The 14,875-nt window shown below is 38.1% G+C and overlaps 1 protein-coding gene across 12 annotated transcripts in view; it reads right to left on the bottom strand.

Annotated features, from left to right (window-relative positions):
* The window catches only part of tmod (tropomodulin), a 547,878-nt gene that overhangs the window by 59,741 nt on the left and 473,262 nt on the right, over window positions 1–14,875 (bottom strand). For all 12 annotated transcript variants that reach the window (XR_010861290.2, XR_010861291.2, XR_010861289.2 and 9 more), the window contains exon 8: window positions 5,297–5,444. Coding sequence is in view for 9 of the 12 variants with exons in the window: in XM_067155996.2 (XP_067012097.1) it covers window positions 5,297–5,444 (148 nt within the window). In the remaining 3 variants the exon portion in view is untranslated. The remainder of the gene's footprint in view (window positions 1–5,296; window positions 5,445–14,875) is intronic.

The following is a 14,875-nucleotide window of genomic DNA, read 5'->3' as shown; positions in this document are numbered from 1 at the left end:
CACTAGTTTCTTGTAAGGCATATTCACAGCCCACAGGCAGTGGTGAATTAATGAGACCATATAACAAGTGCAATATTTAGTCACTGACACTACACCAATTATTTCAACATTTCACATTTAACAATGTTACCAATCCATAGCATTAAAGGGCAATTATATGCATATGCATTGCACACTGAAGATGAAACTACCTCCTAGCATCCCTCCTTCAACCTTAACCTACTTCCATGTTGCAGAGCATTCTAAATTTTTGGTACTGAACTGAACTTGAGATGACCTCACCCCGAGCTCACAACTCGTGAAGCATGTGTAAGGACCACAGTACCAATCTGACCTCTCACAACAATAATTCTTTAACAAGCCTAACAATATTGAAAATCCTCAACCTGTTTCCAGTCATTCAACCAGGTTAGGAATGGAATGAATGAGACCCCCATCTACCGGCAAGGATAGGAATTGTGCCGGCTGCCGAAGCCTGTTGCACTCCTCTGGGGTAATGATTAATGACTGACAGATGAAATAAAATGATACTGGAGAGTGTTGCTGAAATGAAAGATGACAGGGAAAACCACAGTACCCGGAGAAAAACCTGTCCCACCTCCGCTTTTACCAGCACAAATCTCACATGGAGTGACTGGGATTTGAACCACGGAACCCAGCAGTGAGAGGTCGGCGCGCTGCCGCCTGAGCCACGGAGGCTCCCTAAAAATATTAGGTTTCAAAAAGTAAGTTCCCACAAGGGAGTTCAATGTTAATTTCACTAATTCCAAATACATAAAATTATTCAAGCTTTTTTAGGCCTTTGTCAACATAAAATTACTAGTGTTTCACCCCAGTGTGGCATTGGTCTCATCAGTCTGATTTCCAAAACTCGCCAAAACAGCTAGAGCGCTTTTAAATGTTAGGTTTGCGAGGTGTACAGAGAACTTCAATTTTCTGCCTTTCATGATCTTTCTCTTCCTTTAGCTGATACACTCTTCAAAGGCTTAGGTCTCTTGTTTTCTTTTTAATTATGTTAGGAAGGCCAGACAATCTTTTTCTTTTGTCCTTTAAGACAACAAGAATCACTACCAACATGAAGTTTACGCAGTATTACAACTACAGCTGAACCAGAGATTCAAAATCAAAAATTTTGTAATTTCAGAAAAACAGAACACATCTTACAAAAAACTAAGATGCACAATATTTTTGCAACAAAATTAAAGTTATGAAATATTTACAGCTACAGACAAGATTAAAATGAGCAAAACACAGTAAAATGAGGGATGTATATACACGAGAAAAGTAATCTTGAAATGTTCAATGACAAATTATTTCAGCATTTGTAACAGCACAAGATGGGAGCTCTTGGTGAAACCTGAAATTTAAAAACAAGTTATTAATAAACTTAAGTTTATTTCCAATATGAACTTTCCAAGTCTTCCATTCCCTGAAAAGAAAAAAAGTTAATTATCTAACCCTATTTTTTTAAATTTTGGTATGATCTTTGTCCTGCTCTAATGAAAAAATTGCTGCAAGCACTAAATTATATAAAACTAAGTTACATCAATGTAAACACAAACATTAGATGCCACAAGTTACCTACTCAACATATTCTCATAGCAGTAAGAGAAATAACTTAGAGGAGCATTGACTTCTACACTACGTTAGGTATTTATTTCATCCAGTTATATGTGAACTTTAGAAGAGATACAAACTGCATGAAAGAAACAAGATTACATGACAAACTAGGACTATATTATGAGGAAAATTTCTCTAAATTAATGAAGATGGAATAAACACAACAAACATTAAAGAATATTTGATTTTCATGACCACATTGTATTTGAAATAAACTTCAAGTTAACAGGTTGTGTTCAGTACCTACTGAAGAGATGTTAAAGTACAGAACAAAAATGCCCAACCGGACATCAGTGGGATCCAAACACACAACCTTCCGATTTCATATCAATTACTCTACCATTTGTTTGTTGGAAAGGATCTGAGATACAGGTCTGACACTACTGCCAGCGCAACTGTAGAGTGAGGTTAAGTCGCCTTTTGTAGGCCAATTCAATGAATATTTTATTTTCACTAGATTACCAGCACCGTAAATCATAAGGAATATGCGGCTTCCTGGACAATTGTGTTTTCACATGATGTTTTGGTACAACAGAGTATTTCCCCATTGGTGACGCAGCCTACCCCTCGGATCTTCAGCATTAAAAGATCTTTCAATCTGTAATCCGCCGCCATCACAATACTGACTAATGTATAGGTTAACCCACTTCCAACACATACATATCACATATATCAGAGTATATATATTACAGTTCGTATTACTTTCATCAATCCAGACCCAGAGGACCACATTTAAGATTCTCGTAGCTTAATGGAATGTTTGTTGTTTTAAATAACATTAATTTTTATGTTTTATTACAACATAACTTCATGTTCACACCTCATAGTAAGACACGAACAGCAAAACAAGAAAAGTCAATGCATGCATCAAACATCGACGATTTGCATCGCTATGAATCAAAATGATTTAAAATTAAATTCCTTTAATATAAAATAAGTAAACTTGTCATAGTATGAAATTAAATATTGTACACAACAGCCACTAAAGTGATAAGTTACCCACTTCAAAATTCTGTAAACATCTCATTTGTGACATAAAAGATCATTTTCCGTGGCTGTTGTGTAAATAACTATTACATCTTTAGCTGCAAAAATTATACATAATTCATTCACTATGCTATTTATTCACCAACAAAACTATTTGTCACTGAATACTACACATGACGCACAATAATACACGCCTCAGAAATTTAAATGATTACATTAGTTGAGGAGCTAAAAAGAATTTTTTTTAAAGCAGCACAGAGATATTATAGAGTCGCTATGAAATTGAAACATAAGGCAGTGGTTACATGAACAGTAAAAGGGAAGGGAAAACATTTACTGATTAACGATAATTGAAGATGGAAGAAGAGTTACCCATACGATTTCAAGAGCATATATAATAAGACATCCTCTAAGTTATTTCAAGTAACTTACTACTAATATAAATAATGTATATGGAAGAGAACTCATGATTTATAGTTCTTAAGAGAGTAAGAGGAAAAAACTTTCTGCAACTGACATAACCATTCATCAGTGTGAATTCTTCATTTCTTTGTGTCATCACATGTAAAAGATTATAGACTTCGTAAATTGCTCCTTTTTTCTTTTCCCCTCAGTTTTTCAACCTTCAAAAATCAGACTACCTCTGCTGGGTTTAAAATCGTAATCTTGGGATGCAAAGGCCAACAGTATTGATCAACAGAGAGAGCTTATTTGTCTGCTGTTAGCTCTACGTGATTCGGTGGCAGACCGCATGGGACATCTATGACCCTCTGAGCCTATCTGAATCTGAGCTCTGCAATTCATAATAGGTGATGCTCTTTGTCTGAACCTACGAGGAAGATGTGCCAAGACTTCACAAAATGTTTCATCCAGTAGTAACCTCCAATGAATGCGAGGAAAAATCCAGTGAGAAAATCTACTCTGTATGACTGTCCTCGGCTGCAATGACTAAGATTGGTTCTACAACTCCTGTTATTCACAGGCACTGTCAGCAAGTGTAAACAAAATTTTTCTTATGAGAGACAGAAAGACCCATTTGGTTTCAGAGGTAGATCAACAGTCGAGCCCATTTTCAATACGAGACAAAATAAAAGCTTGGAGAATATTAAGGTGAAGATGTTTAATGAAAGTGTAAGAATCTATAGTATAGAGAGGTAGTACAAAAGAAAGAATAAACATTGAGGAAGTACTGCATTTCAATTGTAGAAGTTGTGCCAAGACAGAAGTGGGAAAAATAGGACATTTGAATTGAAACCATATTATGGAAGTGTAATGTCAACATTATGGCTTATAATTACAACAGATGATACCATGAGGAGAGTAAAAGCAGGGCATGGAATTGACAATGGTGACAAAAAACCATTTAAGAGAGAAATAAAAATAAGAAAATTATGCACAAAACTTCAAGCAGAAAGAAATACTGAATATAGCCAACATAAATAAGGAGACCAAATGAGAAGAAAAAACATAGAAGTGGAAAAGTTGAATGAAAAAAATGCAGAAAATAGCTGGAAATGGCAAGAATGATAAGTCAAGCAAGTTGTCAGATAGTTTATCTTTCTGAATAGCCAAGCAAACAGGTAATCCAGCTTCTTTCAATTGCTGCTGAATGATGTTTCATGATCCACGGATATGTATCAAATCCTAGAAGTGCACAGCAGGTTAATATAGATCATGCTCTCAACCAATGACTACCAATATTTTTGGTCTCAACATTGGAACACAAGGTTCATCACTAGGTCTATGAAGGTTGTTCCTCATTAGGATGCCCTTCAGGAAAATAAAGGACTTGAACTTTTAAGTAAAAGACAACACTGCTGATGCAGAGCCACAGTATTAGTGGTATGTTTTCAGAAACTTTATGTGCATCCATGATCACACGTCTGTTTGGCACATTAAAAATCCCACAATATATTTTGTGTGTTCATCCATAGTTCATCGAGGTTATGGGAATCTGTTCATAGTTTACTAAAATTCAATCCCTGCAAAATACAGAGGTCATAAATCCAGTAGACATGACAGAAATGCCTTAAGTAATGCTATAATAGCAAAAACAACAAGCTAGTTTCTCTACTCTCAAGTGTACAAAGATCAATCACATGGCAAATGGCCATAAGTAACAGGAATCTTCTTCCCATCATATCACAGTGTCTAGTCAATTACACAAATATAATGAGCGTACAAACATTTTTTGGTTTAATTTAATTACTTCCCAACTTTTGGCTGCCATTACAACCAAGCATATCACACCAAAAAGTCTTCATTAAAATGCATGATTGAAGTTAAAAAAACTTACAGTGTGGTTTAAGTAGTCTACTAAAGTACACAAATGATTTATTAACATCTGAAGATAACCCTTCAGCACCACTAGACCTACATCCTCAACAACTCGTTTGCTTGCATCAAAGCAGGCATAGAAGTCACAAAAGAATTTAGTGATTGTTTTCTAGCAACCCTGTAACTCTGAGAATGATAATTTAAATGGTTTCCTGAAATGAGATATGCACAAGATAGTAGGGAAATATGCAACTCATTAACGTCGTCCTCTCAAACTTTTCAAAATTTAACTTTGTCCTCTTCTTTTCCTCTCCTTATACACACACTCCAAACTCACCGCTGATGAATGGTTTTATAAATCTTACTTGTGGCATCAAACAAATGTGAATAGAGAGAGAGGAAAAAAACTCACTCCTGTCGATATTTCGCTGCAGGTGAGAGGCGATGCGATGGCGAGCATCGTTGTATTCTAAATGCAATCCCAGCCTGAGCAGAGTTGGGTTCTGCTCCACGAGTGTAGTTATTTCCATCTCAATCTTGTTACCCAGGACTTGAGATCTCTGTTCAACATACCAAGAACATTCATGAACACACAAAACACTCAACCAGTATTATAATGTGGAGGGCAAAAACCCATATTAAACCTTTCAGGAGAGGCATTTTTATTAAAGTTACAGAAATGTTAAATTAACAAGGAATACAAAAACAATGAAGAAACAAAATATAACAACCAAAGTGGGAGGAGGAACTTGGCTCACCGTTTAAATAAAACATTAAAAGATATGCAAGTACTGTTTATGACTTCCAGTATTGTGATATCCTCACATACAGCAAGTATTTGAACTACCAAGAAGTTGTGCAGTGTTTCTCCTATCACTTAGTACAACAGCTGTCTTCATGTATTAACAGAGTTCAGCAGCAGTGATGCAGTTATACAACAGTATCATGAACTATTTTAAGAAGTTTGTTGTTTAACAACTTTTATAATTTAGTGGCATTTTTGTATGGAGCCATAAGAAATTTCCTCTTGTGAAAGATGTCTAAGGCACTTCTTTCTTTTCCTCTCTTTTTCAGACGTGCAGGTCGCCTATACGGTGTCAACTCGGAAGACCTGCACCAGACCTCTCCGGAGGCCACATGCCATTATTATTATTATTATTATTAACTCCTAACACATCCAGATGCATACACTTTACTGACTCAACCAGTTCTTTTTTTTCTTCCATAAGCCCCATTAATATTGATAGCTCACCATCAGAATCCGCTTGGGTGTTTTTTTTTTTTTTTTTTTTTTTTTTTTTTTTCAAGTTGTGTTGAAGGAGTCCCTCGCCTGTCAAATGGGAGTGGAACTCCTACTCCCATAGGTCCAAGACTTGCTTACAATATTCTGAGCTGCTCGGTGAAAATTCTATGAAGCAGACTGCTACCCAACCTACACAGTCCCAGTGAAGACTTCTCCTCTAATGGGTTAAGGACCACCGGTGGATTGTATAGCACTAGCTGCCTCAGCATAAGGAGGGTCATGACTCAGAATATGTCCAAGATGCTCACTCTCATTCCATAGCAAATGGTGTCAGACTCTTAGCATCCTCTTACCATTGCCCATGATTCACAATCTAGGATGTGACTACAGTAACCCACATCACGAACTATTTAAAATACATATACAAAAATAGGTTTCTCCCTTTCACTTCGAACTTGAACTTCCATTGCTTTTATCTTAATTTCATAACATGACAGTAATGTTATGTATTTTACATCCCTTCAATGCATTTTATAGACACTGCAGTTTTGGAATTTTGTCCCACATAAGAAGTTGCATTTTGATACCCTGAAAAACCATCGACTCCGCTGGAATCAATCCACTACCTCGGGGACAAAAAAAAAAAAAAAAAAAAAAAAAATGGCTAATTAATTTCAGTTATATACTAGCAAATGTACCTGTGCTTCGCAACGGTACTCTTCATTATATACGAATATCAAAGTAAATTAGTGCACATGAAGTGAATAACATTTTTAAATTGGGTTTGTCTTGGCTTTATCCGAGAATTAGTATTGTGAAATCCACAGACGTTGTTTCCAATGAAAGTGTGATTTGCGGAATTGCGATGATAACGGCAAGTCCACTTGTTTACTGCAATTCACAACGAAGAAGGTAATTTTCATTTAACGGCAGACCCCATTGCCTAGTGCGCGGCCAAAATCAATTTGGGGAGGTTTCATTACAATGGCAGACCCCAATTCCTACTTTCAGATAGATTACAGTTGAGGAACTTTTATTATATTTGCAAGGACCTTCCTTACTGCCAGTCAAAAGTGAGTTGCGTTCTTATCTTTATAATGGCAGACACATTTTCTAATGCCAGTCAGCTTCCTGCCAGTCACACCGAGTGGGTGAGATTCCATTATAATAGCAGGCCACAATGCCTATCGTCAGTCACATTTTAGATGGGTCAATTTATTTATAATGGAAGACACGCCCCCTAGAGTTCTGCTAGTCGAATCGAGAAGGGAATTATGCATTAAAATAGTGCACAAGAGATGGAGGACGACCCCATTCTTATTGGCTGTCAAAGTCGATGTGGGGAGGACTGAAAACAATAGCAGAAGCCCTCCTTCTGACAGTCACTATCGATTTGCAATGTATTTAATACCAATGGCAGACAAACCCTTTCTAGATTGCTACAAATCGACGTCAATGAAAAAATATAAGGAAGTATAAGGATGTTAACCATCATTTACAGAATAACTGCTGCTAAACGGTACATCAAATCGAAAAACGGATTGTACGATAAGACAAACTTTCTGGCCATATCTTGGGGTCATCAGCTTCTCCCGTACCAAGTTTCAAATTTCTGAGATTTCTGGAAGTGCCTCATTAATTCACGTCTTTTTTCATTTTTAAATATTTATATATACATCGCTCCAGCCCGACTTGCTTTTATATATATAGATGACTGATAAGCATGAGCACGTTGAAAGGTGCAGACTTCCACTTCGAGATTCATATCTCCTAAACGGTTTATGATATTAAGAAACTGTTTGCGCCATCAGACACCTCATTTATCACTCTACATGTTTGTTTCTAAACCATATCCTCGTATCTCCCATATTAAGGGGGTAAATTGAGATCAAATTTTGAATAGGGTGAAATTTGGGTGCATTTTTAACATTTTACATTACTTTTAGCCTACTTATGTATAAGCTAGAATCATGAAATTTGGTACACATATGTCCCTTAATCGTGCCAATGTGCACACCCAACATGATGATCCTATCATTCTTATAAGTGTGTCAAACAATGAAATATACTTGTAAAAATCAACAAATTTACGAACAATCCAGAAATGCGGCCAAATTTAACGTGTAAGGGAGAGAGATACGACAAAATGTCACAGGACCAAAGTTGTAGTCACTCCGAATTGAAGGGACATTGTGCCATCCATTTTGAGATACGACTTACCATTTAGGCAAAAAATAGCTCAAAAAGAATGTTGCACAGTCATTAAAATTGCCTCCATATTTCGATATCTTTGGGGGTAAAAAGTGAAAAATTTGAACATCTTGGAATTTTCCCGTCGGATAGGGACCAAAAGCTATAATTTCACCAAATTTCAATTGTCTACCTCGTCTGGCAGGTTGTGCCGCCATCTTGATTTGGGGGGGATGGGGGATAAAAATGAGGAAATTCCCGAAAATTTTTAAGCCCACGAAACCTATAGGTTATCGTTTTGGATATACTATACGACTGTGTTCTTATGCCGAGCCCAAAATTTGAGCCCCCCCAGCGTGCCCCCTTCAGGGAATTTTGAGAATTTCCGATTTTTCTAGGGATCCTGGGGTCATCAGTTTCTCCCGTACCAAGTTTCAAATTTCTGAGATTTCTGGAAGTGCCTCATTAATTCACGTCTTTTTTCATTTTTAAATATTTATATATACATCGCTCCAGCCCGACTTGCTTTTATATATATAGATGATTTATAATGTTCATACCATATTCACTTGCAGAATTCTCTTGCTAGCTACCACCATCCTATTTTGGAACTATGACCTAAATGCACCATTCTTCTTCTCTGCACCATATCTTTTGTTCCATCATTTTACCATGAGGTTTCCTTCCCTCTTCTCTTAAAACTCAACCTTTCACATGCTACTAGTGCTGCTTCTTGTAATGTGTTTTTGAATACTCTTTCCTCTTCTCCCATTTTTGGTTTATCTGCTGGCATGTTTTCCTTTACTATTTCCACAAATCCTGCCCTAGTTTTCCCCTCTTTCAGCTTTCACACTTTTATTCTTCTGTCTTGATTCTCTGCCCCCCTAATTGTCCTTAGTCCCTTCAAAATTGTGGACAAAATTCCAAATGATAAATGCAATATACAGCTATAAGGAAGAAATTAGGACAGTTCTTATTTTAAATTTCATTATATAAAAATAAAATTAACATATAATTAACACTGCTTCCAATTACAGCTAATAGTTTGAATCAAATTACTTTTCTAGCTCCCTCAGTTTTAGAGTACTGGCCTCCGGATCCCACAATTGAGTGTTCGAACCTGTAAAGGTAATGAATGGGCTTGTGAAAGTGAGGAACAGTTTGACATTTCATGTCGTACAATGTCGGCTGTAAAAGATTTGGCGACACATTTAGTGTTTACCCAACAAAATTAATTAAAACTCTGCTACATCACAATCCATGCCACATACAGCATGGTGACTGCTACCCCAACACTGGTGTGATGACATCCTGCCATATTACTTGGCTTTGATGACCAGATCCACTGCCTCTATTATTGGTCAGGTCCTCAGTCTGTCTCACAAGGCTGAATGAACTATTTCAAGCCTACAAACTAGAATTAAATTTGGGATCTCCAGGTTAAATGCAGGCATACTACTGAACCGTTCCGTTCATGGTCAAAGAACGATGATATGCTGATAATTATGATATGCAGGTGAGACCACAAAGGAAGGACATTAGATTGTATTTTATTGTGCAATAGTACGCAACATTGCGCACTTTTCAAGAGAGCTGAGCGACAGTAGCGAGATGAAGTTCCCAGCATGAACATTAAAATTTATGAACCCAAGCGAACCACTTAGCTCATAGCGTTACACGCTAGCAACTTCATGAGAAAGCGCGGGGAAGTTCAGCTTGGAGGGAAACAAAAATTATTAGATATTTCTGCCCACAAGAGGAATAGAGAGATTTGGAAATAATAGTTGGAATGAGCATATTTTTCTGCAAATTTATGATATGCAACATGAGGGTATTAATAATCTCAACTTTTTAATGAATAATTATCTCAAGTACCATGAGAGAATTTCCATCCCTGCGCGCACGCTTTCAAGTGGGCCACACAAGATGATCTCGCAGGCGTGGGTAACGCTCGCTCATATATACAGCCTGCGAGGACGTGAGGGGCATTCCCTGTGTGTATCGCTGACTGGGAGGTGTTCATGTCTCACGGCAACTCAACGTCAAGAAGACAGCCTTTGTCTCCATGCATTGCAGTTAGAGACGGCATTGTCCTTGTGACATGTAAGTAACAACCTTGTGAGATGTCAATAGAAACTTTACAGCAAATTGATTGAATTGATTTTGTTTTAAATATTTCTTTGTCATTAACTTCTCCACGCAAAGTTGTATATAACAATCTGATGCTAACGTGTTCTCAATTAGTGTTACAAGCTAGTGTATGCTCGGAAAAACAGTATTATTTCAATTCTTCCAGATTAATTTCGGTCAAGTGTAGGTTCCATTGCTACTGAGGATTGTGTGACCGTTTTCATAAAGATAAAACTAAAGGAGAGTCAAGATATTTAAGGGATTAAGTCAGAAGGCAAGAGGGGAACCTAGGCATCGAAATAAGAACACTTTATAACATGGCTTTTCCTTGCAGTTCTCTAACATCACAAGTTCACCTGATACTGCCAATTCATCACGCTGGGGCAGTAGTATGAGCGGAACAACAGGACATCCTTCACCGCAGAGAGGCACGAGCGAGGACCCACTGGCAGCGTGCTTCACATCCTGTCGAGGCACCGTAAACAACGAGGAGGCGGCGATCAACTCACCAGTACAAGTATTGAGCTGAACAATGCAGAGGCTCATGATGTCACCAGTCACGAACCCCCGACTGCTGTTGTCCGTCAACAATGTTAGCATGGCGTGCTAAATATCAGGTCTGCAGGGGAACTGCTCAGATGTAATCACAGATGCAGGTCAGACCAAATGTAATTTCTCAGCATGAAGCAGAGATAGGCTAATGACAGGATTTTAATAATGAATTAACCCCTAAGGCCAGTATGTAAATAATAAATGTGTCCTCGGGCACTTGTACATAGATTTATGCCCAGGACTCGCGCACGTATGATAATTTAAATTTTTGCATGCTATGTTTCACATTTTGTTTCCATTGGTATCATAACTTCTTGTACATAATGTCTTCAGTCAAGGAAATAAGGGTCGTATAATTTCATCTACCAAAAACTTACGCAGTCTCAGATTATTATTTTTTTGCTATTTGCTTTACGTCGCACTGACACAGATAGGTCTTATGGTGACGATGAGATAGGAAAGGCCTAGGAATTGGAAGGAAACGGCCATGGCCTTAATTAAGGTAAAGCCCCGGCATTTGCCCGGTGTGAAAATGGGAAACCACGGAAAACCATCTTCAGGGCTGCCGACAGTGGGGCTCGAACCCACTATCCCCCGATTACTGGATACTGGCCGCACTTAAGCGACTGCAGCTATCTCAGTTTTTTATAGGCAGACCAAGATTCTTAGGGCCTAGCTAGATGCATGAGGCATGTGTAGATATTTGTGGTTTCTTGTCAGACGGAATACTACAAGATCTTCTATATTTTCTTTAATGCACTTGGAATCTAGCACGAAATCGGGTTGGTCATGAATTTATGCAGAAATAAGTAAGAAATAAGATATATGTTTGATAAGCCCAGAAACAATGGATAAAGCCCTAAATAGCACAATGAATGCAGGCATAAGCTGCGAAATGAGTTATGTGTGCAGATAAAGTGCACGAGGAAGTATATGAATAAACGCTCCAATTGAGCTTGAGTCATGAACAGATTAGAGTGCTGTGTTTGCACTGTATAGAATGAGTAGACAGGTGGCAATTACATGTGAGTTGTATTAATAAGAGAGCATGGCAATTTGTAATTTTAATGGGCTAGTATCATTTGAATGATAGTTCGCTAGTGGTTTGTTTACCAGCTGTCAGCCGCCTGTAATTTATGGCTGTCTTATCATGGCCCCTCGGTTCGGGCAGGCTCCTTGTCTTGCAAACAAGAAAAGCAAAGCGTTCTGACGTCACTGCTGGGGAATTCTCTACACGTCTGCTGGAACAATAATGTCTCTGTCAAAAGGAAGGGATCGTTCACCTGATTCTTACTGTTGCTTGAAAGTAAAATTTATACACGGCTGCCTGTACCGTTAGTACGTGTCTTTGGAGATTCATGATCTGTCTGCGCTTTGTAAATAAAGTGTTTCTGTATTATAATTAGGGTTGTTGCAGGACTTTCTGTAGTCTCGAGTTCGAATCTTCCATGGGAGATAGTTGTATTGCATGTCTTAGTTTTTAAGTGCGTGTGCTAACCTTAAGTCCTGTGGCATAAAATCACTAGCGAAATTTTTTTATGTTATTTGTGCATGCGATTTAGCCATCCATAAATTCATCATTGGTTTTATTTTGTTGGAGGTTAGCCTTTCTCTGGTTGCTGCGGCATTTAAGAATTGCAATGCTAGGGTTCTCCCACAGCGCTTCGAACGTCGATCGAAGTTTATTTTTATCATTACTAACTGTAAAAGAAAGATCATTTGTGTAAAATTTGCTTATTAATTTATATACAAGAAATTAGACTCTCATTTTGGTAATAGTGTTATTTAAGTGAATTTGCAGCTCACGTTTTTCTTATTTTAGCTTGTGTTAGTTTATAACCTGAACGTACAATTCCTCTTTAATTTTTTTGTTGTCGTCACGCTGACCCATTTTCACCCAATTTCCCTATCTCCGATTGAGCTATGCTGTGCTGAAGAAGAGGATTTACGAGTCAGGTAAGCTATGTGCCAAAGGTTACTTACGATTTGGTAAGTATGTTTGTCCACTATAATGTACTTGGTCAGTTCTCAGCATTTGCTTGATAGCGACCAGGGCATTATAGGGCACACTACCCCTATAACACAGGATTGACGAAAGTCAACCAAACAATATCAACTTTCTCTGCCACCTGATGAAGTAAAATACAATGTCAAAACTGATGTGCAGGCAGCCTAACTGGTGTCGAATCAAACTGTCTAAACACCATAGCTATATAAAAGTTATATTTTACCACCATCACCACCATTCTTTCTACATCCTGGTATGGTCGCAAATGCAAACTGTGTCACACATGTGGAACACCCTGTTTTACCTTCAGATGCTCATCCTGACACCAACCTTATGTGGAGGGATGTTTACTATTGCGTGTATCTGTGTGGTGACTGTTAATGGGGTGTGGTGTGTTGTGTGTATATGATGAAGTGTGTATTACAACAAACGCAAACATCCAATCTCCGCACCGAGGAATTAACCAGACATAACTAAAATCCCTGACTCAGGAATCAAACCTGGGACTGAACCGAAGGCCACAACACTGACCATTCAGCCAAGGAGCTGAACTTTTCTAACAACTTCTGTTTTTCAATAATTAATAACATAATATTTTGTAGTGAAATGAGATATTCTCTCCAACTGCTTCAATTTATATTCTTTAGTTTCAGCATGTTTGGTAACTTCCAACATCATCATCATCCTAAACAATCTCCAGTTTCCCCAGGTGTGGTATATGAACCTCCTCCATTTAATCCTGTCATTGTACCATTCCTCCTCCACCAACTTGTCCCAATCATGACCTCTCAGCAGTACATCATTCTTAACTAAATCTATCTATTTCCTTCGTGGCCTTCCCACGGGTCGTCTTCCTTCTACTTTTCTGTCTAATTCCTTCCTTGCAGTTCTGTTTACTGGCATCCTTTTCATGTGACCAAACCACTTCAGTCTTGATATCTGAATCTTATTGAGGAGAGAATCATCTATTCCTACTTCTCTAATTTTCTCATTCCTAATCTTGTCTTTCCTGGTTTTCTGGATCATAGTGCGTAGGAATTTCATTTCAGCTGCCTGAAGTTTGGAATTATCCCTATTGGTCAGTGTTGTGGTTTCGAGACTGTATGTAAGAATTGGTGTATAATAGGACTTGTACAATGTCATTTTTGTTTTCATGGGTATTTGCTCATCCCACAGCAGGTGTCTTACCTGGTGGTAAAATTGTGTTGCCTTATTGATTCGATTGTTCACCTCATGTTTTGCTAGGTTGTCATTTGATATAACGTTACCGAAGTATTTGAAAACTGGAACGCTGTCCAGTTGGGCTTCATTTAACATGACTATTGGTTCTGCTCCTTCGCCGTACACTTTCATTAGGGTCTTACTGATGTTTAAACCAGATTTCTTAAACTCCTCATTCCAGCTTTGCATTCTCTCTCCCAATTCCTCTTCTGAGTCATTCCAAATCGCAACATCATCTGCAAATGTGAAGGCTTTGATATCTCCATATTCTTTCCTTTTAATAGATTTCATTACTACATCCATCACAATAATAAATAGAAGTGGTGACAATGAGCTGCCCTGCTGCACTCCTCTCTTTGTTTCAAACCAGTCCGACAAACCACATCCTACTTGAATACAGCTTCTTTTTTTTTTTTTGCTATTTGCTTTACGTCGCACCGACACAGATAGGTCTTATGGCGACGATGGGATGGGAAAGGCCTAGGAGTTGGAAGGAAGCGGCCGTGGCCTTAATTAAGGTACAGCCCCAGCATTTGCCTGGTGTGAAAATGGGAAACCACGGAAAACCATCTTCAGGGCAAATACAGCTTCTATTCCCACTATACAACATTTTCACTTTGTCTATGAGGCTGTCTCGCACTTGAAGT

This window comes from Anabrus simplex, chromosome 1 (assembly GCF_040414725.1).
Source record: "Anabrus simplex isolate iqAnaSimp1 chromosome 1, ASM4041472v1, whole genome shotgun sequence".
Classification (NCBI taxonomy): domain Eukaryota; kingdom Metazoa; phylum Arthropoda; class Insecta; order Orthoptera; family Tettigoniidae; genus Anabrus; species Anabrus simplex.
Note: the sequence above shows the minus strand (reverse complement) of the source record. Positions and strands in the feature narration are given on the sequence as shown.